The sequence below is a fragment of the Pan troglodytes genome, chromosome 20, assembly GCF_028858775.2.
Source record: "Pan troglodytes isolate AG18354 chromosome 20, NHGRI_mPanTro3-v2.0_pri, whole genome shotgun sequence".
In the NCBI taxonomy this organism is placed as follows: domain Eukaryota; kingdom Metazoa; phylum Chordata; class Mammalia; order Primates; family Hominidae; genus Pan; species Pan troglodytes.
Window position 1 is genome coordinate 41,974,561 of NC_072418.2, and position 22,495 is coordinate 41,997,055.

The window sequence follows — 22,495 nt, forward strand, 5'->3', positions numbered from 1 at the left end:
GCACTATAGCCTGGGCCACAGAGCAAGACTCTGTCTAAAAAAAAAAAAAAAAAAAATTAGCGGGGCGTGGTGGCAGGCGCCTGTAATCCCAGCTACTTGGGAGGCTGAGGCAGGAGAATTGCTTCAACCCAGGAGGCAGAGGTTGCAGTGAGCTGACCTCATGCCACTGCACTCCAGCACTTCAGCCTGGGTGACAGAGTGAGACAATGTCTCAAAAAAAAGAGTGTAGCTGGACCTGCACAGAATATGGTGTATGTAATATCTCTGGAAGGAGACTCAAACTGGTAACAGGAAATGAAATTGGATGCTAGGAGACAAACTGGTCAAATTCACTTTTTATCACCTTGACTGGCTTAAAAACAATAAACCCTAGTTGATTTTATTTATGGCTGCAAGATGACTGTAGTTTTTCCTTGTCTAGAGATTGTTTGAAACTTCCCATAGTGAAGCAAAACTTGTTCATCTGCTAAATGATGCTTTTGTGATGTCATTAAATGTTAAAAATGTAAGGCTGGGCGCAGTGGCTCATGCCTGTATCATAGCTACTTTGGGAGGCCGAGGCCAGTGGATCTCAGGAATTCGAGACCAGCCTAGCCAATATGGTGAAACCCCATCTCTACTAAAAATACAAAAATCAGCCAGGCATGGTGGCACATGCCTGTAATCCCAGCTACTTGGGAGGCTGAGGCAGGAGAATTGCTTGAACCAGGAGGCAGAGGTTGCAGTGAGCCAAGATTATGCCATTGCACTCCAGCCTGGGTGACAGAGCAAGACTCCATCTCAAAAAAGAAAACTTTATTCACAGTGAATTCCCCAGAGTGGGCTATTCTCAAGCACACATGCATAAACTTCAAGGTTTGTGATCTGCTCCTCTGCAGGTCACCTCTTCCCTCCAGTAGGAGTCAAAATCCTTAAACCAGGACCCTTCCGGGTGGTACCTGCCACCACAAGGCATCTTCACAGATTTGCATCTACAAGTGGGAAGCTATCTACCATATGTTGCAATTATATAGATCCTTTATGTTTTGAGGCATGGTCTCGCCCTTTCGCCCAGGATGGAGTATAGTGGTGCCATCACAGCTCACAGCTCAAGCGATCCTCCTGCTTCAGCCCCCATGAGTAGCTGGGACTATAGGCACAGTGTGTGCCACCATGCCCACATGATTTTTATATTTTTTTGTTTTCTCGAGACGGAGTTTCACTCTCGTCACTCAGGCTGGAGTGCAATGGCACAATCTCGGCTCACTGCAACCTCTGCCTCCTGGGTTCGAGCGATTCTCCTGCCTCAGCCTCCTGAGTAGCTGTGACTACAGGAACGTGCCACCATGCCTGGCTAATTTTTATTTTTTTAGTAGAGACAGGGTTTCACCATGTTGGCCAGGCTGGTCTCGAACTCCTGACTGTAAGTGATCCGCTTATCTCGGCCTCCCAAAGTGCTGGGATTACAGGCGTGAGCCACCGTGCCCAGCCCACTTTTTTATTTTTTGTAGACAGGGTTTTGCCATGTTGCCCAGGTCTCAAACTCCTGGCCTTAAGTGATCTGCCTGCCTTGGCTCCCCAAAGTGCTGGGATTACAGGCATGGGCCACTACATCCAGCTATATATATCCTTTAACCCAGCAATTCCACTGGCAGGAATTTACCTCCTGATCAGTATCAGGGAAGCTGGCCAAGATACTTGTGTAGATACGTGTTACAGCACTGTTTGCAATAGCAAAAATAGACCTGGAAACTACCCTTTGGGACCAGGTTAAATCATGACACATCCACACAATGATACTGCAAGGGTAAAGACAAGTCACTCTGAAATGATACAGAACACAAAGGTTTTGGGTTTTTTTTAACACCCTGTTGCCCAGGCTGGGGTGCAATGACCCCATCACAGTTCACTGCAGCATCACCCTCCAGGGTTGGGGTGATCCACCTCAGCCTGCTAGGTAGCTGGGACTACTGGCATGCGCCACCATGCCCGGCTGATTTTTGTATTTTTAGTAGAGACAGGGTTTCACCATGATGGCAAGGCTGGAAACGTTTTTTTTTGAGATAGGGTCTCACTCTGTCACCCAGGTTGGAGTGCAGTGATGTGATCACTGCACTGTTAACCTCCTAGGCTCAACTGACCCACCTGCCTCAGCCTCCCGAGTAGCTGGGACTACAGGTGTTCCACCAAACACACCTTTTTGTAGTGACGTTTCACCATGCTGCCCAGGCTGGTCTTCAACTCCTGAGCTCAAAGTATCTGCCCCACCTTGGCCTCCCCAAATTGCTGGAATTATAGGTGTGATGACCCACTGCGCCTGATAGAGCTTGCTCGGGCAGGGCCCAGTAAGAATGCCACTAAGCCTGCTGGATTTTCCTCAAAGACTCAATTGCTAGCACCATTCTCAGTCTGCAGCCCACCCTGCTCCTCTTGGGTCTCTGTATGCCTCCAGAGGGCCTGTGACTGTCCTCAGGCCTGCCTGTGTCTTCAGGACAGAGAGGGAGGAAAGCAGACATCCTGGAATCCCAGCAAGTGCTGTGTTTATTTTCCAAACAATTTTATTGAAATGTGCCAAGAGTACATGGGCAGCACAAATGTATGAACAGGAAAAAAAAAATCACATGTACAATAATTTTTTAAAAGTGAAGGTTAATCTTGGGAGATACCAGTTCCCCTCTCCCTCCCCCTGCAGACTTCCAGCGTTTCCATTAAGGTTAAGCCTCTACAAACCTAGCATTTAAAAAAAAAAAAAAAAAAAAGGAATACAAGATCTTTTGCAAATAACAAAAACAAAAAATGGCATAAAGGAAAGAGAAATGTCTTCCTGCTCAGATGGGACTCTTCCTAGGCACCTAATTAGGAGGCGTGCTGAGCAGTGGAGAAACACAACTTCAGAGTGTAAGGGTATGGACCATCTGCAAAGGAGAGACAAGTTTGGTTGGTTCCTGTCTTTGGAGGCTCCCCAAACCCAGGTCCCCTCAAGTTTGTACCCATCTCCCATTTTCTGCAGGTCAACGGCAGGGGTCTAAGGAGTGACTGCCCAACGTGAGGCTTCAAGATGAGCCAATTACCAATTATGCACGGCGTTTCTCCTTCTCTTCCTTCATTCCCATAGAGAATCCCATTCCTATCTCCTTCGCCAGCCCAAGGCAATGGGCCTTTCCCAGCAACTGGGTGGGCAAGTTTTACCTGCTGGATAGTGTTGCCTCTTTCCTAGTAACAGAGTGGCTTTCCTACCTAAGCCAGTCTCTGATGCAAAGAAGAGAATGCCACCTCCCTGGAGGACAAGCCTGAGCAACTCCCAAGCTGGCAGAGTGAGTGGCAGCAGGCAGTCAGGCTGGCTCTCCCATGAGGAGCACAGGCTGCTCTCCTGATGAGCAGGTCCCACCTGCCTGTGTCACCAACAGTGCGAAGATTCCGGGGTCCTATCTCAAGGGCAGGAAGGACATCCCTGGCCTGAAGCCAGCCAACCCATTAGGTCACCAGGTTGATGCCTGCAGGACACACAGATACTCACTTGGGTTTTTCATCTGGTAATGGTTCAGGAAGCCCAGAGTCTCCAGGGCATCGCTCTTGGATTCCCACTCCAGCAGTCCAGAGGAGCTGCGCTCACCTGATTGCAAACCAAGGGGAAAAGCAAAGGTTTCAGACTCACCCAATAGGAACTAGGCAGCTGCCCACCAACCACCAAGCAATTAGGGGAAGGACGTGGGCACACTCGACTCACTTTTGCCTGAGAATACTTTCACAGAAGATGGCCGCTTCACTCCCAGCTCATCGCAGATCTGCAAAAGAAAACAGGTAGTAAATGAACTCTGAAACAAAAGGGCCGCCACACAGGATTCAAGCAGACCAGGCCCTGCATGACTCAGTACTTGAAGTTTTCAGGAGAAAAGGCTTGTAGATTTTATCACATACCCTAAGGCATCCCTGTGTCATAAAAAGGCCAGCAACAATGCTCTTTAATTATTAAGTTGCCTGAGACTGGGAAGCTGCTTTTTCGTTCCCAACTTCAACAGCTATCTGGATATCCGCACCCGGCTGTTTGCTGAATGCCAGGTCAACATTTCAGACCACAGCCAGATCCACTTGAGTTCCTCCTCCCTTCCGCTGCCTCAGTTCCCCCTGACTGAGCTTTACAGGGCCCCACCTTCTGATGGTATCAGGGTGATGGCACCCGAAGCCTACGCCAATGCGGTTCTTGTGAAATTGGGCCCTCATTACTGGGCCTGTGAAGCAGCTTTCCCAGCAAACGAGCAGTTGCCCTGCTTGCCAAAAATGTAAAAGGAACGAACACGGCAAACGGTGTTGCTAGAAACTTGGTGCCATTCTCACCCTGTCCAGTTTGAGAGCACGGATTCCTATCTGTCCTGGCCTCTGCTGTGTTCCTAGCACTCAACCCAGGGCCAGGCAGGACAGGAGTTCAACAGCTATTTGCAGAAAAGACTGAAATGAATGGCCTACTCAGACGGCCGTGGCAAGGACCCGACTGCCTGCGCAGCTCCACGGCACACACCTCAAAGAAGTTCTCCTCGGTCACCTCCAGCGGGGCGTTGAAGAAGTGCAGCACATTGCTGGGGTGCTGGATGCGGTTCTTGGCTGCCTGCTCTGGGGTGGAGAACCGATTGTTCCGGGATTCACTGAAGTCTTTGTAACTGCAAGACCCGTCTTCCAACCCGTATGACTGACCGGGCATGATGGCTGGCTGCTTGGAGACACTGCAGCAAGGAAGAAAGGGGAGCCTTTGTCATACCCAAAGTTGTCCCTGAAGCTTTCCCCTGTGGCCTCCAGAGGCTTAGCTTGCCCTGTGTGCCTTGGGGTATTGCTCTACACCTGAGGCAAGGCTGACTCACTTTCTCCCGTGGTGTCAGAGACACGTCTGGGAACACACCTGCCACATCCCATTTCTGTGTGAGTCAACACCTCGGCCTCACTGTGCTCCTCTGCTGGGCCCCATTCCCCTCCTTTTCTCTCCCCTGTACCTCTGCCGCCCTCCCTAGCCTGAGCACCTACCAGACATTCAGCTTCTGCCCAAACATGAAGTTGTTGTTGAGGTGGGTAATGGCCCGGTCTACAGCGTAGCCATCAGCCATCTCCACCATGGCGGCCCCCGGCTTGCTTTTCATGAATTTCACCTTGGGGAGAGTAGCTGCAGTCAGCACCTCTGTCCAGCTGCCAGGGTCCCCTCTCCTGCCCCTCCCAAGTTAGTGATAATAACCCCTGCTCTGGCCTCCCATGTCCTCACAGTGAATCGGGACCACTAGAAAAACATGCCTGGCCCACACCAAGTGCTCAACCCATAGTGAGAAGCAGAGCCTGGGCCATGTTTTTAACTGTGGGACATAACCCACCAGTAAATCATTTAGTGAAGCATGACAGAAAACTGTGCAGGAATCAGAAATCAAATCAGCCATTTTCACCATTTTGTCTGTTACACACAGACGTGTGTGATCTATGGATGGCTGTGTCTACAGTCACAAGGTAAAATACTCCTTCAGCTGGGTTACAACAGAGCAGTGCCGGCTCTGGAGCCAGGCGGTCTGGCTCTGAGTCCTGCTTCACATAAAGGCTACGTGAACCCGGGCGTGTTATTTAAGCCCCCTGTCCTCCACTTCCCCCGTCCATCTCATTAAGGATTAATGTGAGAAATTACACAGGTCACTACATGTAAAGCACCTTTAACAGTGCCTGGTAACTAACAACACTTCACCTGTGTTACGAACTACTCTAAGTAATGGGCCAAGTCAGGAGCTGCACAAAGGCCCCCAAGACCCAGACGGGTTTAATGTTAAGCAAAATGCCGCCTGGTCTCAGGTAGACACTCAGCCACCACCAGCCCCAGTCAACTGTCCCACGGGAAGGCAGAAGGCCTGGTGTTGCCAGGTCTTAAGTTTTCAGGAGGAAATCCTTAAACGATGGTGTTTCACTATAATGGATTCACTTTTATGTTTTATAAATCTCTATGTTCATGTACTGGTATTAGTACTTTTATGTGATAAAATCTTTTTTTTAAACATTGGTAATTCAAAAACACAACACCCACATACAGTGAGGACCAAACAAAACCCGTCTGCAAGCAGGCTGCCTGAGCTCACTGAGTCACTCATTGGCGTCTGCCCGCCCAGCGCCACACCAGGCTCCCCCCTGGTTCTTTCCTGTGCTGACTGGCAAGATACGAGGCTCAGCGAGGAACCCAGGGGGCCCGGCGGCAGCTCACCTTCTCCACATTGCCATATAAGCAGAAGACATTGAAGACTCGGTCACAGTTCATCTTAGATTGATCCAAGCCATAGACCATGAGCACAGGGCTGTCGGCGTGAGGGCCATACTCGGGTGGTGGGGGAGGGGGTGGGGGGTGCCCATACTGGGGGCCGTAGCGACTTGGGCCCCGACGGTGACCCCCCACTGGTGGACCCATCCTTCTCCCTTCGTAGTGAGGTGGGGGGGGCCCGTAGCCCTCATCATGGTAATGGCTGTGGTACCCACCGTGGGGCCCTCCTGGGGGGTGGGAAGGAAAGAGAGGGAGGACGGGTGAGAATTTGCACGGCGGGCGGCGGGCAGGGGCACATGAGCCACGGGAGTCCACGGAGGGGAACCCCCTGCCCTCACCATATTCTGCGGGGTGATCTCCCAGGAGAGGGGGCTGCCTCTGGCGTTTGTTGGGGTTGCTGCCAGGGTCACCTGTGGAGAGAGAACACAGTTAGGAGTCTCACTCAGAAATTAGGGTCTCTCCCTCCCTCCTGACTGCACAGGCTGATCTGAGCCCCCAGCTCCTGCAAACTGCAAGCCCTCCCTTCCTCGAGGGCTGTGGGGCCTCCTTTTGTGATCTGACCTACGGCAGGCATGAAGCCCGAGCCTCAAAGCTGGTGCCCACTCTCCTTCCCCTGCTCATACCAAAGGGCTGGTCTTGTTCTGTGAAGGACAAGGCCAGGTTCTGTGCTCTCACCTACCCTGGCCCTGGGAGAAAGCCCAGCTCCCAGGCCCTCTGGGGAATGTGCAGCTGCTACAGAAGCTGATATATTATGGCGGGCCAAAAGCAGCTTTCTAAAGTGACTCCCAATGAAGGGAGAGTAGATTAAGAGGAAAATAACCCCGGAGGGAAGCAAGCAAGCTTGACCCCCAAAGCCCCCAAGGTTCTAGGAGCTCCAGACTGTCTCTGTTAGATCCCTTCTTTCTTAATCCCAGTCCCCCCTCCCTCCCAGTCCCGCCAGCCCAAGAGGGACTGACTGTAGCTGACAAGCAGGGCAACAGCAGAATCAGTTCAAAGAAGCAATCATGTACAAGGCATCGACATTCCCACACCCAGCAATGGCGCAGATCCACCCCGACCCCAGCAGTTCGTAATTACTGCCTTTAACTTAGCGCTTAAGTGGCAGGCACTGGGCTAGCCGCTTTACAGACATCACAGCTTCTCAAATTCCTCACAACAACCCTATGAGGTAGGTTCTGATATTTCAGCCCCATTTTACAGATAAGAAGACTGAGTCGTTAACTTTTAACTGAGCAGTTAAAAGACACTTTGGCCCAAAGTCACAAAACAAGACCGTGGCTGAGCCATATTTGAACCCAGGTCTGGCTGACTCCAAAACCCAGGGCTCGAAACCACTGCCCTTTCCTGCCACCCGGCCTGGGTTTTGTTACCAGTCATTACAAAGATGGAAAAGGACTACTTACAGCAGAAGTACAGAGTACAATGTCCATTTGTCACAAAAAACAAATCTGTATTTTCTCTTACCATTGGACGCTTCAACAGTGAGTTAGCACAGTTCTGAAAGATGGCGTCCCATCAAACATACACTGCGACCCTGCATCACATGGTTTTACAGTCATAAATACAAGTCACGGTACACATCCGCTACAATTTTTTTAAAGAATTGTTTTAAAAGTCAATATTTTGATTAAATCAAAAATGGCTCACAGATGTTCTGTCCTCAGAAGATATCAGAAAAGTGGAAATAAAGGTGTATGAAGTGGGTAGTGTCCCTCCATGTTGTCACCTCCTCACATATGTGCTGCAGTGCGGTGGTGCGGTGCTTCTGGCTGTGTAGCGCTCCGTGTGCGTGTCTCCTGGTATGAGGTGTGCCAGTGGCCCCACTACGCTCGCGCTTTTGGCCTTGGGAGCGCGCCTGGTTACCCGGCAGCAGGTAACTGTGTGCCTCTGAGCTGTTTGGCTGTCTGGTTTTAGGTCTGTTTTGGTTTTTTTGATTTTTTTTTTTTGTTGTGGTTAAAATTTTTTTTTTTTTTTGGTTTCTGATCTCCAGTTGGTGCAGATTATGTTGGCAGCCGGTGACTGCAGAAAAAATAAAAATATCAAAACAGAAAAAAAACAAGGCCCTCCCCAAACCAAATGACTTAAAAAACAAAACCCATATGGCGAGGAATGGAGAGAGGATCCTATTGTCTTGGAGGCCCATGGAATCTACTTCCGTCTATGAAACGTTCTCCGAAAAGAGCACCGCTCGCTGGCTGGCTGGGACAGCTCTGTTCTCTGTGTTTCCTACTTCTGTGTACATTCTCGGGTTCAAGTTTGCTTGGATTTTGACCTTTTTTTTAATGTTTAATAAAAAAAGCAGTGTCTGCTGCCATGTTGCGTCTCTTTCTCTCTTTGTCTCTGTATGCCTCTGTCTCTGTGCTTGTAGCTGTTCCTTGGAGCGCGGTGTGGTGTTCTTGATGTAGTGAGCTCAAGTCTGCGGCTGTTTCTGGGGACGTGGTGGAGGCTGCATGTTCTGTTCTCTCCAGGAAGAGCTAGTGGTTTTCTACCGTGTGTGTTGGTGAGCAATGTGCAGAGGCAGAGCCGCTGAAGTATGGTTCCTGAGGGGTGGCGAAGCACCGCCCTCACTCCAGGTCACCTCATCAGCCCTCGTTTTTTTTTGGGCCCCAGCCTTGGGGCTGCCAAAGCTGAGAGGCATCAAAACCAATGCACAGCCAGCCCCCTGCCACTAGCCCCTGCCGGTCTGCACATCTTCTATTTATGTTCCTTGGAGAAGAAATGGTTGTTGCCATGTTTCTGTTAGCAGTCATGTAATGCCATTGCCCGCTCTGGTACATTCACTTGGTCACCAATTTGCCTCTGACCTTTGGAGGGAGCAGCCAGGCCCACAGGGCCCACTGTGAGGATCCTGGGGAAGAGTCTAGCCCACCCTGCCCACTGCTTCCCAGATGCAAGGGCGAGCAAGACAGGCCTGCCTAGGAATGGGGGGCTCTGGCCTCTCAGGGCCTGTGCGATGTCAGCATTGAGCCTCCTCCCTCAGCCCATGGCCTGGTCCGACGTATCAGACCAAGACAGACACCGAGATGGATGGTCTTGTTGGGGGGCTGCCGCTGTTTCTCATAGGCAATCCTCCACCTCTCCCTGCTACCAAAGGCAAACCATTCTTGACAGACACTAGGAAGGGAGTTGTCCATTTGGGCCACCTGCAGAGATGTTGCATCCCCTCTACAAATGATGTGAGGCATGTCCGCCCTGGTCCAATCCAGAGTGTCTCACCTCCACAGGGTCAGCTTGCTCACAAGGCTCACTGCAAGAGCCCGGGAGACCTCATCGCCCCCCAACACTGTCACTCCCCCAAATCAGACCCTCTCAACAGCGCAGAACAAGAGGACAATGCCTGGCCCAGCAAGAATGGAGTGAGTGACCCTCACCAGACTCTCAAAGGAGCCACTGCTGGTTTCTAAGGCCGCCCCCATGCCTCATCCTCAGTGAGGCCCTGCTCCCCGCCCGTCCAGGCTTCTGCCTTGCCTCTGTATCCTGAGCAGCATCGGAGGGCCCCAAGCAGCAGTGAAGACCCATGGAGGCCTCTCACTCCCCCATCCCACTAGGGTGTCCAAGAGCTGACCCCAAGGCCCTCCCATGTCCATGGGGGGCCCAATGGCATTACATAACCCTGAGCCCAGGCCTATGAAGTGCACTAGTCGAGTGAAAGCAAGGCGGGTATGTTTAGAACAAAGTGGTCGTCAAGATTACCTTGTCCACTGAGATTGGGGTTTGTGTAGTCCCAAGTATCCTGATCATTCTTGAACACATTCAAGCGTGTAGGCTGCAAGGACAGGACAAGACAAGACTTGAGGTCAGCCATGCCCCAGCTCACCTGGAAGCTGACAAGGGGCAGTCAGTCACCTCCCAGATGTACCTTTGCGTATTCGATCTTCAGAGTGCAACAGCCAGAATAGATATCAGCCCCATTGAGAGAGGCCTTGGCCCGCTGGGCACTTTGAACTGAGTCAAATGTGAGTCAAGTTAAGGAAAGTCCCATCACAGGAGATCTTTGAGAAGGGCTTCAAGTTACCCCAGAGAGTGATAAGGACAAGGTAGTACCCCAAGACTGTGGTACAGACGGAGGCTTTGGGATTAGGTCACTGCCCAGCCACTAGCCTCAGGTTAGGAGACCAAAACGCTGCCCCGGGTGAGCAGTCACTGGCCAGAGTTCTCTCATAATCTGCACCCTGACCCACGGCCACCAGCAACCTCTTCTGCCACACCACTTTCTCCGTCTCAACCCTCTCACGCCCTTCGACTAAATGTGAAACATCAACTCGATTACAGCTCTGCCCTGAAAGTCCATCAGTGGCTTTTTCCTGCCCTTGCCCCAAGCATCGCATCGCTGTCTAGGATGCCCTAAAAGCTTCTTCCAATGTCTATTCCAAACCCGTCTGCTTGCCAGCCACTTTGCAATCCTCAGGTCTTTCAATTTCTCCATCCAACACAAGCTCCTTCTGACTTTACAACCTTTGCAGAGGCTGTTTCCTCCACCTTGAGTATAAGCTCCTATTTGCTCATAGGACATCACCTCCTCAGCAACCTTCACACATGCCCCACCATTTTTTTTTTTTTGGATATGGAGTCTTGCTGTGTTGCCCAGGATGGAATACAGTGGCACAGTCTTGGCTCACTGCAATCTCCGCCTCCCAGGCTCAAGCGATTCTCCTGCCTCAGCCTCCAGAGTAGCTGGGATTACAGGCGTTCACCACCATGCCTGGCTATTTTTTGTATTATTAGAGACAGGGTTTCACCACGTTGGCCAGGCTGGTCTCGAACTCCTGACCTCAGGTATCTGTCTGCCTTGGCCTCCGAAAGTGCTGGGATTGCAGGCATGAGCCACTGTGCCCGGCCCCACATCCCCTTTTAAATAAATTCCTTTTCCCAGGGGCACATTTTCTCAGGACCTCTTGAGACTATGTTCCCCAAACCTTTGTCACTCATATTTGGCTTAGAATAAACATCTTTAAAAATAAATTCCTAGCCAGGCGCGGTGGCTCACGCCTGTAATCTGGGAGGCTGAGGCAAGTGGATTGCCTGAGGTGAGGAGTTCGAAACCAGCCTGGCCAACAACCTGAAACCACATCTCTATTAAAAATACAAAAAATTAGCGGGCGCCTATAATCCTACTAGGGAGGCTGAAGCAGGAGAATTGCTTGAACACAGGAGGCAGAGGTTGCAGTGAGCTGAGATAGCACCACTGCACTCCAGCCCAGGCAACAAGGACTAAACTCCATCTCAATAAATACATAAATAACAGAAAGAAAACAAAAAGAAAAATAAATTCCTTTGTATCTCCTAACACACTGCTCTCACCCCTGAGATCTGCATATCCACACGATATGCCTAGTCCTTTAACTGCCTCCCCACTCAGTCACTGGGCTCTGTGAAGGCATCTGGCACATGGCAGCCACTCCCGTGGTCAGCAGACACATGCTGGCTCAAAGAATGGCCACTGTCAAGCCCTGCAAGAGTCCCTACCCTAAGGAACACCTGTTTTCCAGCAAAGGATATTCCACCATCGCCTGAACTCCATTCTTCCTGAAAATGACAATTCTCTGGACAGGGCCACAAGGATTACAGATAGTGTAAAGAACATCCTGCAAAAGCAAACACAGGCAAGATGAAGGGGCACTGGCAGATCAGTCTGGCTTGGGGGAGGGAATAAGGGGAGAAAAGGAAGGGAGACCTCACGAGAAATGCCTGCTGGCACGTACCGTGGTGATCGAATAAATGGGGTTCAGGATGGTAAAGAGAAGCACACTGTTCACGCTCCGGGAGTCATCCGAGTCCCCAGGGCGGGAGATCTTCTGGCTGGTAGAGTAGTTGACAAAAGCTGGGTGACCAGCAATGTATATTTGGTTGTCGGCTGCGTAGTTCACTGCGTTGCAAGCCCCCAACACATCTTCAAACTCCACCAGTGCTTGTCTCTTTTTAGGCATTACCACCACATAGCTGGCAGAGAGAACACAGGTTTCAATCCTCTCAGGAAAATGTAGACAGGAGGAGGGTATCATTTGATTTTTTGAGAACTGACTCCTCCATGGCCTCTGGACTCCTCTGCAACCCTATCATGGTTCCCCGACCTGAACACCCTGTGCCACAAGTAGTACCAAAAGCCAAAGAGGTCTAGCTGAGCCATCATGTCCCTCTGGGAAGCCTTCCTGACCTCTCCTCACCAGACTGTCAGATGCCACCCACAGACGGCTTCTTGAGCTTACACTATCACAGTGCAAATCACTCTAGGAGGGCAACTTTCTAAGAGAAGCATCCAGATACAGCTCACTACTGTATTTGCAGTATATAGCATGCACCAAATATTCAGTAACTACTTGCTGAATGAAAGAACACTGGCCAAGAGCAGTAGCTCATGCCTGTAACCCTAAAACTTGGGAGGGCTAGGTGGGCAGATTGCTTGGGCCCAGGAGTTTGAGACCAGCCTGGCCAACATGGCAAAACCTCACCTCTACAGAACAACATAAAAATTAGGCCGAGCGCAGTGGCTCACGCCTGTAATCCTAGCACTTTGGGAGGCCGAGGCGGGCAGATCACGAGGTCAGGAGATTGAGACCATCCTGGCTAACACAGCGAAACCCCGTCTCTACTAAAAATACAAAAAATTAGCCGGGTGGGGTGGCCAGCGCCCGTGGTCCCAGCTACTCGGGAGGCTGAGGCAGGAGAATGGCGTGAACCCAGAAGACAAAGCTTGCAGTGAGCTGAGATTTTCACTGCACTCCAGCCTGGGCGACAGAGCGAGAGACTGTCTCAAAACAAACAGACAAACAAACAAAATATATATATATGTAAAAATTAGCCGGGCATGGTGGCACATGCCTATAGTCCCAGCTACTCAGCAGGCCGAGGCAGAAGGACTGCCTGAGCCTGGGTGAGACTGCACCACTACACTCCAGCCTGGGCCACAGAGCGAGACCTTGCTCTGTCTGAAAAAGAGAACACTGACTAGAAACTACAAGGCAGAGGAAAAACGAAGGAAGGAAAAAGGATCATGGAACTTGCTGTAATCTGACACAAAGTACAATGGCCAACCCAAAAGCAGAGGGGCCACAGAATCTTGACCAGGATGGCAACGAAATCACTATTTCCAACCAGAAATCGTGGACACACAAGGACACCCAGGAGTCAACTTTGGAAGCCCAACACCTGGCCTCTGAGCCCAGTACCTGATGGGTCCAAACTCCTGCAAGGCCTCCACAAGGTCTGCTTCCACCACGCCGTCAATCAGGCCCCTGATGTGGACAACTGGGGAGGCAGGGGTTTTGTGCGGGTCATCGTAGTTCTCCTGAGAAAGGAAGCAAAAACAAGAATTCTTTTCTTGCTGTACAAGATGACGCCCCACTGGCCTCTGTGCTGTTGTAGACCCAGTCAGATAAAACAGTTGGAGGTCATCCATGAAGGATGCACAGGAAAGACTAGGGGCAGCAATTGAAGCCAATCAGCCCAGAAGGATTCTGGGTCAGCAGAACAGTGGTCCTGAGTGGGTGATCACTTGCCCACTGGCTCTTGCTGTAGCTTCTGAGGAAGGTAGAACGGAGGGAGGGCCACACAAGTCCCAAATCTTACGTTCTTCCAGGGACCCCCCCCCCCTTCCCACTGGTCCACTCGACCAAGGAAACATGGGAAAAGAGTAGCTGGAAAAGGAGACACACTGGCAGCAAGGGCTCTAACAGCTATCTGCTACAGTTTGAATGAGGACATCCCCTTTGCATGTGCCCCAAATTCCCTGCCCTTTAACTGGCTGAGCCACCATCATCTAGCTAAGCACACCTGTTCCCCACCACTCACACCCAGGTTCAGTCAGGGCAAAAAACAACACATGCCCCAGAAACTGGGGCAGCCAGGCCAGTCTTGACCCCTTCTAGTCTTGAATCACCCTTCCACCAAAATCTGCTTTGGAAATTACTGCCTAGGTCAGACTAAGAAAAACCAGACAAGAAAGGTCTTTTATTTATTTTTTGAGATAGTCTCACTCTGTCACCCAGGCTGGAGTGCTATGGCGTGATCTTAGTCCACTGCAACCTCTGCCTCCCAGGTTCAAGCGATTCTCCTGCCTCAGCCTCCCGAGTAGCTGGAATTACAGGCCCTCGCCACCACACCTGGCTAATTTTTTTGTATTTTTAGTAGAGACGGAGTTTTGCCATGTTGACCAGGCTGTTCTCGAACTCCTGACCTCAGGTGATCTGCCTGCCTCAGCCTCCCAAAGTGCTGGGATTATAGGCATGAGCCCCCACTCCCGGATGGAAAGTCTTTTAGAAAGACCAGAGACTCCAACCCATACCATTAAGAATCGACTGCTCCTTCCTAAGAGAAGTATCTTACACCCACCGACAAAAGCCTCTGGTCATCAGGAGAAAGATTAACTCTCTTCCGCCTCTCCTGGGCTCTGGGGCCGGCCCCCTGTCTGAGAATCACTGGGCAGAAGTGCGTGGAAGGGGGGTAGAATTGGATTCTATTTCAGGAGCGATCCACCCGAACCACAGGGTGAGGCACTCCCGCCAGGTTAGCAGCTCCCACAAATGGGAGTTCTAACTCCAGCCCTGCCCCTCACTAGCTGTGCCACCTACAGTAATTCACCTCATCTCATCTCTCTCCTGGCCCATTTCCTCCTTTGTAAATCGGGAATCCCAGTATCTCCCCCAACCTCAGGAAGCGTTAAGGATTTTCAATTAAGATGTCTTTAAAATGTGTGAGACAAGGCCAAGATTAAAACGCTAACAACTCGTAACCCCTAAACCCTAGAAAACCCTGCAAATAGGCGGCCCTGTAAGACTTCAAGATTTTGGAAAGAGTGGGGACTGGGCCCCACTCCAAAAGCAACGACTGGTGTTTTCGGAGGGACTGATTACAGAGGGTCGAAATGCTTCCAGCATGGCCAGGAAATAGTTTGGTTTATCAAATCCTCGGTACCCAGTGAATCCCCGGAAACTGTAAGCAAACTTGTGATGGTTTCAAGGCTTCGCTCAACTCCTAAAAGGGTAAAAGTGCATTTCACAAGTCCTCTTCCCATTTTCAATGCCTACAAAAATGAGAGCATCTAGGCTCAAACACATCCATTTCTGTATAGAGACAAGACTGGGCCTTAGAGATTAAGCTGCCATCAGACGGAATTCCCCACTCCAGAGGACAAGGCCGCCGCCCACCCGTTCCCGCTCACCAGGCGCTCCCCTAACCGCCCACGAGGCCGGGCGGGAACACTGCGCCTGCGCATGGAGTCAGCGAAGAAAATGATAAAGGGGAAAAAAACCGGCCGGGCCGCGTGCCCGGCCCCCACACGCCAGCCCGCGGCGCCTGCGCACTGGGCCATTCCCCTCACAAGCTACTTCCTCTGCGCTCCCCCACACCCCGCTCCGGACCCTGCGCACGCGCAGGCGCCTGTCCTCGCGCAAACCCCGCCGTTTGCCCAACGGCCGCCCCTCCCCCACACCGTCAACGACGCGATGGCCTGGGCGCGTGCGCAGAGGCCCCCCTCAAAAAATAAAATGCCCTCAAGCTGGGAAATTGTCCCCCAGTTCCCGGCCTTCCCAGCGCCTAGGGCCCTGGCCTCACCCCGCCGCCGCCGCCGCCCGCCGCCCCGGCTCCTCCACCGCCACCGCCGCCGCCTCCGTGCTGGTCGCCGGCGTTGTCAGTCTTGAGCCGCTTAGGGGCCCGGCCGCCCTCACTGCCGCCGCCGTAGTAACGGCCACCGCCGCCTCCGCCGCCCGCCGCCGCCATCTTCACCATCGCTCCCGAACGCCTCCGCTGCTCGTCCGGCTGCTGCCTCTGCTCCAGCCGCCGACGCCGCTTCTCCGCCCGGGGCAGCAGCCTCCGCGACATGGCGGCGCAGAACCCGCCTCCCCCCGCCTCTCATTGGGGGAGGGACACGCCCGTCACCCGCCGCCCCCACCCGATAGGGGGAGCCACTGGTCCCCACACGCCTTGCGCGCTTATTGGACATTGCCCACGCCGTTCTGCAGGAGGGCCCGCCCTTGTTTGTCTGAGACACTCCTTATAGGTGGTCGCTTTCTGCCAGTCATTCCGTCGACCCCGCCGCCTTAAAATAAAATCCAATTTGATAGGTCGGATTTCTGGCGCTGCTGGCCTCCCTAAAAGCACCTGATAGGAACGGCGCTCTAAACCTCCCAAAAATCCCCGCCTCCCTCCCACTTTCATTGGTCTCCTCGCTAATCCGTCAGCACCAGTCACAATGACTACCTTCCCGCGCCATTTCGCAAGGAGACAAGGAAGTCCCGCCCTTTTTTGGTCTCTCTCCAGTGGTTACTACAGATGCCCATTCTTCTGCGTCTCCACTGATTGGTCAATGGAGAGTGGAGCGCACCCTCTCACCAGATGGTAGGACTATTGATACGCTCTGATTGGATGAAATGGGGAGCCCTACCCCAGGGTAGGCGCTCTTTGGTGCAGTATACGAAACGAGCGAAGGCGAGAACGCATGCGCAAATACGCTTTCAGGCGCCGCCCAGAGGCGGGGCCCCCTCTCAAGAGAGTGACAGCCTGGAATACCCGGAGTATTTATGGAGCGACCGCTGTGTGTGCGCCGGAAGGCTAGACCAAGATTGACAGGAACTCCCAGGGTATCTCTGTCGCCATCACTATACCGTGTTCATTTCTATCTCTAGGAGGAATTCTTAAAATCCCAAATCTGAGCCTTTTCCTCAGTAGAAAACCACTCGCTGCTGCCGACTGTCTTCGGACCCTGTCCAGTTCTAAATTCAGCCGCAACCCTTTCAGTTTCCCTTGGGAGAAGGCTCTTCCGCGCACTCTCCATCTGTGCCCGTGCAGTCCCTTCCACCTGCAATAGTCCACTACCCCTCCTGCAGGAGCTAAGGGCCAAGTCATCTTGTCCGTGCGATCTAAATTCACAGGTCCCTGCCATCCCAGACCCCCAGGATTCCCTTCAAAGCCATAACTCGGGCCAGTGGTTTTCACCTGACAGCTCGACCCCTATGAGCACCACAGGAGGTCCTAGCCCCGACCCTGGAGAGGCCACCTACCAAGCGCCCAGTACAGCACCTGGCACAGTGCAAGCCCCCTGCACAGGGGAGGCGTTCTTGTGATCTGTGCTTGCGTCGGGCCTTTCTTCCTCAACGGCGGGGTAAGACCACCCGCACTGCACCAAGAGAATGTCGGAGGGTATCTCCAGACTCCAGCGAAGCCCAACTGGCGGAGCCTGGGGGGTGGAGAGGAGCGCGCCCCAGTTATCACGCGCAGCCAGCGGGGTCAAACGGGGATTAACCTGGGATCCCGTCCTACGGCATTTAACATTATGGGGCTGCCCGCGCAGGGTGTGGGGGGGAACACCTTAGCGAAGCTATTGGCAAGTGACGATATCGCCAAAGGGGGGAAAAGAAATAAAAGCGAAGCTAGCGTCGTGAGAAACGCGGCGGACGCCCCAAAAGTGCTCCAGGACCTTTCTGCCCGGCTGATGGGGGATTTCGAGTTGAGGTCCGGGTGGAAACTAAGTTTGAAATGGAGGCCGTGTGTGGTGGCTCACACCTGTAATCCCAGCACCTGGGGAGGCCAAGGCGGAAGGCTCGCTTGAGCCCCGGATTTCGAGGTTGCAGTGAGCCGTGATCGCGCCCCTGCACTCCAGCCTGGGCGACGGAGCGAGACCCTATCAGAAAAAATGGGGTCTATGGCAATACAAGAGGGGGACAGGCCTGGTGGCTCTGCCGGTGAGGGGAAATAAAGTTAGGGGAGGGGGCCTTGCTGGGGACCTCGGTCAGCTCCCCCGGACACCAGGAAGATCCGACCACGCCAACTGAACAGAGACGGGGGCGGGGCCGCGTCTGAAGCACGTGACCCGCGTGACGGGAGGAGGCGGGGCCGGTCGCGACGAAGGGCGGGGTCGCTCCGTCCCAACGTCAGAGGAATGCGGTGGGGGGAGGGGGAGAGAGAGGGCCCCTCCCCTCCCCGCCCCCGCGCCCGGCCCGGACGCCCCTCGCGCCGGCGCGCACGGCCGGAGCGCGGCGGAACGGTCTACCCGGCGCCGCACGTTCTAGGCCGCCGGCCCGGCCTGGTGACCCGCACCCCCCCGCGCTCCCGGCCACCGCCCCGCCCCCACCCCGCTGCTCGGACCCTGGCCCCCGGCCGCGCGCGGCGCCGCCCGCCGGTGCCCCAGTCACCCTCCCGCACCCCTCGCCCCCAGCCCCTACCAGCTCGGCGGCGAGCCTGACCGGCCGTCCCGGATCGAAAAGAGCAGACACTGGGAAGTTTTGGGAGAGGGAGGGGCGGGCCTTAAAGGGACCACGACCTTTTTTCAGCCCCGTGGGGGGAAGAAAAATTGGGGGCAGGGGGCGCGGGAGCGGGGACACGGCAGGAGACCGAGGGTCGCCCCGCGGGGGAATGGAGGAAACCAGGCGAGAAAGGAGCGGGAAGACCTTGGAGCCGCGGTGTTCGGGCTCCGCGTCCCTTTTCCCCAAAAATCCACCCCCGCCCCCCGCAGACGGAAAGTCAAGCAGTTGTTTGAGACTCGTGCATCTTGCCTCCTGGTCAGGCAAGTGTTGTCTTGGCTGAGGCAAGTGTTTGGGGTGTACATTGCTCACATAAGGAAATGGGCTGGAGGGACGCAAGTGACTAACCCAGGATGCCACAGCTTGCAAGTGGCATGGCGGGGCTGGTCTGACGCCGGAGCAGACGCATCACCACGGCACTGCAGGGCTTATTAGGGTGATGGGGTAGGCTGTAGAGATGGGGGGTTCAGAGCAGGGGACTGGAGCCACCCTACCGGGGTTCCAACGTAGAAGCTGCATTTACTGTCTCTGGCCTTAGGAAAGTAACTTAGCCTTCCTCATCCGTTAGGGGGATGGCAGTAGGAGCTTCGTCTGGGTGGTCATGAGGAATGCAGAGAATGGAAACGGGACCTTAGAGGCCTACCCCCATTTCACAGTTGAAGTAAAACTGGCCCAGAGAGTGGAAGAACCGCGAAAAATTACCACAGCTCGGCAGCCTCTGAAAGAGCAGGTCGCTCCCGTTCTTAATCCACACAAAGCTTAATCGGACCCTTGCAGATCCTTGTAAACCCATGCCAGCCGGGCACGGTGGCTTCCCCTGTAATCCCAGCACTTTGGGAGGCCGAGGTGGGCAGATTGTTTAAGTCCAGGAGCTCGTGACCAGCCTGGGCAACATGGTGAAACCTTCTCTCTACATAAAATACAAAAAAATTAGCTGGGCATGGTGGCGTGCAACTGTAGTCCCAGCTACTGAGGAGGCTGAGGCGGAAGGATCACTTGAGCCCAAGAGGTGGAGGCTGACAAAGCGAGACCCTGTCTCAAAAACAAACAACACCCCAGAAAAATATGGCTGGGCGCCGTGGCTCACGCCTGTAATCGTAGCACTTTGGGAGGCCGAGGCAGGAGAATCGCTTGAGGTCAGGGGTTCGAGACCAGCCTGGCTAACATGGCGAAACCCGGTCTCTACTTAAAATACAAAAATTAGGCTGGCGTGGTGGCAGGCGCCTGTAATCCCAGCTACTCAGAATGCTGAGGCAGGAGAATTGCTTGAACCCGGGAGGTGAAGTTTGCAGTGAGCCGAGATTGTGCCACTGCACTCCAACCTGGGCAACAGAGTGAGACTCTGTCTCAAAAAACTAAAATAAATAAAATAGGCCGGGCACGGTGGCTCACGCCTGTAATACTAGCACTTTGGGAGGCTGAGGTGGCTGGATCACGAGGTCAGGAGATCGAGACCATCCTGGCTAACACGGTGAAACCCCGTCTCTGCTAAAAATTAAAAAAAAAATTAAAAAAAAAATAGCTGGGCATGGTGGCGGGCGCCTGTAGTCCAGCTACTGGGGAGGCTGAGGCAGGAGAATGACGTGAACCCAGGAGGCTGAGCTTGCAGTGAGCCGAGATCGCTCCACTGTACTCCAGCCTGGGCGACAGAGCGAGACTCCGTCTCAAAAATAAATAAATAAAAGTAAAAAATAAATAAAGAAAGAAAAAATAGTAATGCTGCTGTGACCATTCCTAGTGATATCTTCTTGTGTCCATGTGTGAGAGTTTTAAGGGCATGTAGGTAGGAGTGGGATTGCTGGGTCATGTAACATATTTTGACATTATTGGGTAGTAACAAATTGTTATTCAATATATCTGTACCATATATTCCCACCAGCAGTATATGAGAAGGTCTCATTCTTTTTTTTTTTTCTTTTGAGACAAGAGTTTCAATTTGTCCCCCAAGCTGGAGTGCAGTGATGCATACACAGCTCACTGCAGCCTCGACCTCCTAGGCTCAAGTGATCCTCCCACTTCAGCCTCCTGAGTAGCTGAGACCGCAAGCACATGCCATCATACCCTAATTTTTTTTTTTTTTTTTTTTGAGATGGAGTCTCACTTTGTTGCCCAGGCTGCAGTGCAGGGGTGTGATCTCCACTCACTGCAACCTCTGCCTCCCAGGTTCAAGCGGTTCTTCTGCCTCAACCTCCTGAGTAGCTGGAATTACAGGCACACGCCGCCATGCCAGGCTAATTTTTGTATTTTTAGTAGAGACGGGGTTTCACCATGTTGTCCAGGCTGGTCTTAACTCCTGGCCTCAAGTGATCTGCCCACCTCGGCCTCCTAAAGTGCTACTAGCATTACAGGCATGAGCCACAGCGCCCAGCCACCCTAATTTTTTTTAATTTTTTTAATTTTTTTATTTTTATTTTTTTGTAGAGGCAGGGGTCTCACTATGTTGCCCAGGGTGATCTTGAACTCCTGGGCTCAAGCAATCCTCCCACCTCGGCCTCCCAAAGTGTTAGGATTATAGGTGTGAGCCATGGCACCAAGCCTAGGTTTCTTCTGCTGTTCTTTTCCAAAACTTCTTAAATTTTGATACGTCTTTCTCCTTTTCTAATATAAGCACCGAGGCTCTGAATTTCCCTCTCCATTTTAATTTGGCTGCATTTTACAGAAAGGTGTTTTGGAACTTCCATTCTAATTTCTCTCAGACAGATGGCATTTTTAACTTATTTTGTTGTGGTGGTTTGCTAAAATACTTGCAAGTTGGTACATTTTGCATTTTGAAAGATTTTGCCAAATTACCCTCCATTAGCACTGTAACAATTTGAGTTCTCAGCATTTCTATGTAAAAAATGAATTTTCCCCACTATCTCAAAATACTGCACATTTTGTTTTACATTTGTCAATCTGAGGTAAAAACTGGTTTTAATTTTCATTTACTTTATATTTACCTTATTGAATGAATCGTGTGTGTGTATGTGAGCGTATACCATATGTGTTCACATGGGAATTGGAACAGCTAGAGAAAAAACATCCCAGGGAGAAGAAACAGCAAATGCAAAAGCCCTGAAGTCGGCTGGGCATGGTGGCTCACGCCTGTAATCCCAGCACTTTGGGAGGCCGAGGCGGGCAGATCACGAGGTTCAAGACCAGCCTGGCCAACATGGTGAAACCCCGTTTCTACTAAAAATACAAAAATTAGCTGGGCGTCGTGGTGGTTGCCTGTAATCCCAGCTACTCAGGAGGCTGAGGCAGGAAAATCACTTGAAACCGGAAGGCTGAGGTTACAGTGAGCTGAGATCACACGCCACTGCACTCTAGCCTGGGCAACGAGCGAAATTCCGTCACACACACACACACACACACACACACACACAAAGCCCTGACATGAGAACTGAAGACCTCTGTGGCTGGGCAGAGGGAGTGACAGGGTGAGTCTGAGGGGACAAGGTCAGAGGGGTGATGGGGGCACGTTATGTGGGGCCCACTGAGACGGGCTGAGGATGAGGACTTTGGTCTTATTACTAAGTGAGAAAAGAACCATGAGAGGGTTAAAAACCAGAATGACAGGCTGAGCATGGTGGCTCAAGCCTGTAATCCCAGCACTCTGGGAATGTTAAGGCAGGAGGATCCCTTGAGGCCAGGAGTTTTAGATGAGCCTGGCTAACATAGTGAGACACCATCTCTACAAAAAAAAGTAAAAGGCCAGGTGCGGTGGCTCATACCTGTAATCCCAGCACTTTGTGAGGTCAAGGTGAGTGGATCACCTGAGGTCGGGAGTTTGAGACCATCCTGGCCAACATGGTGAAACCCCATCTCTACTAAAAATACAAAAATTAGCTGGGCATGGTGGTGGGTGCCTATAATCCCAGCTACTTGGGAGGCTGAGGCGGAAGAATCAACTTGAACCTAGGAGGCAGAAGTTGCAGTGAGTCAAGACTGTGCTATTGCACTCCAGCCTGGGCAACGAAAGTGAAACTCCATCTCAAAAAAAAAAAAAAAAGGAAAAAAATTAGCTGGGCAT

General features: G+C 52.4%; 1 protein-coding gene across 4 annotated transcripts; it reads right to left on the bottom strand.

Annotated features, from left to right (window-relative positions):
* Window positions 1–2,512: 2,512 nt before the first annotated feature.
* HNRNPL (heterogeneous nuclear ribonucleoprotein L) lies at window positions 2,513–18,498 on the bottom strand. Of its 4 annotated transcripts, none has more exons than XM_054672438.1 (13): window positions 15,800–16,081; window positions 13,417–13,535; window positions 11,953–12,190; window positions 11,748–11,835; window positions 10,110–10,204; window positions 9,944–10,016; window positions 6,589–6,660; window positions 6,197–6,477; window positions 4,993–5,114; window positions 4,496–4,697; window positions 3,707–3,764; window positions 3,497–3,592; window positions 2,513–2,894 (listed from the first exon to the last, which is right to left on the bottom strand). In XM_054672438.1, the coding sequence occupies exons 1-13, from the start codon at window positions 16,064–16,066 to the stop codon at window positions 2,836–2,838; spliced, it is 1,770 nt and encodes a 589-aa protein (XP_054528413.1). In that variant the 5' UTR covers window positions 16,067–16,081; the 3' UTR covers window positions 2,513–2,835.
* Between the last annotated feature and the right edge of the window lie 3,997 nt (window positions 18,499–22,495).

Bases quoted from the DNA above. Each gene is read 5' to 3' on its own strand.
- HNRNPL (XM_054672436.2), bottom strand. From the start codon at position 16,066: ATGTCGCGGAGGCTGCTGCCCCGGGCGGAGAAGCGGCGTCGGCGGCTG. The intron at 6,661-9,943 runs GTAATCTTGACG...CTCTCTCCACAG, and splicing joins CCCCAATCTCAGTGGACAAG to GTGACCCTGGCAGCAACCCC. The intron at 4,698-4,992 runs GTAGGTGCTCAG...TCCTTGCTGCAG, and splicing joins GGGCAGAAGCTGAATGTCTG to TGTCTCCAAGCAGCCAGCCA.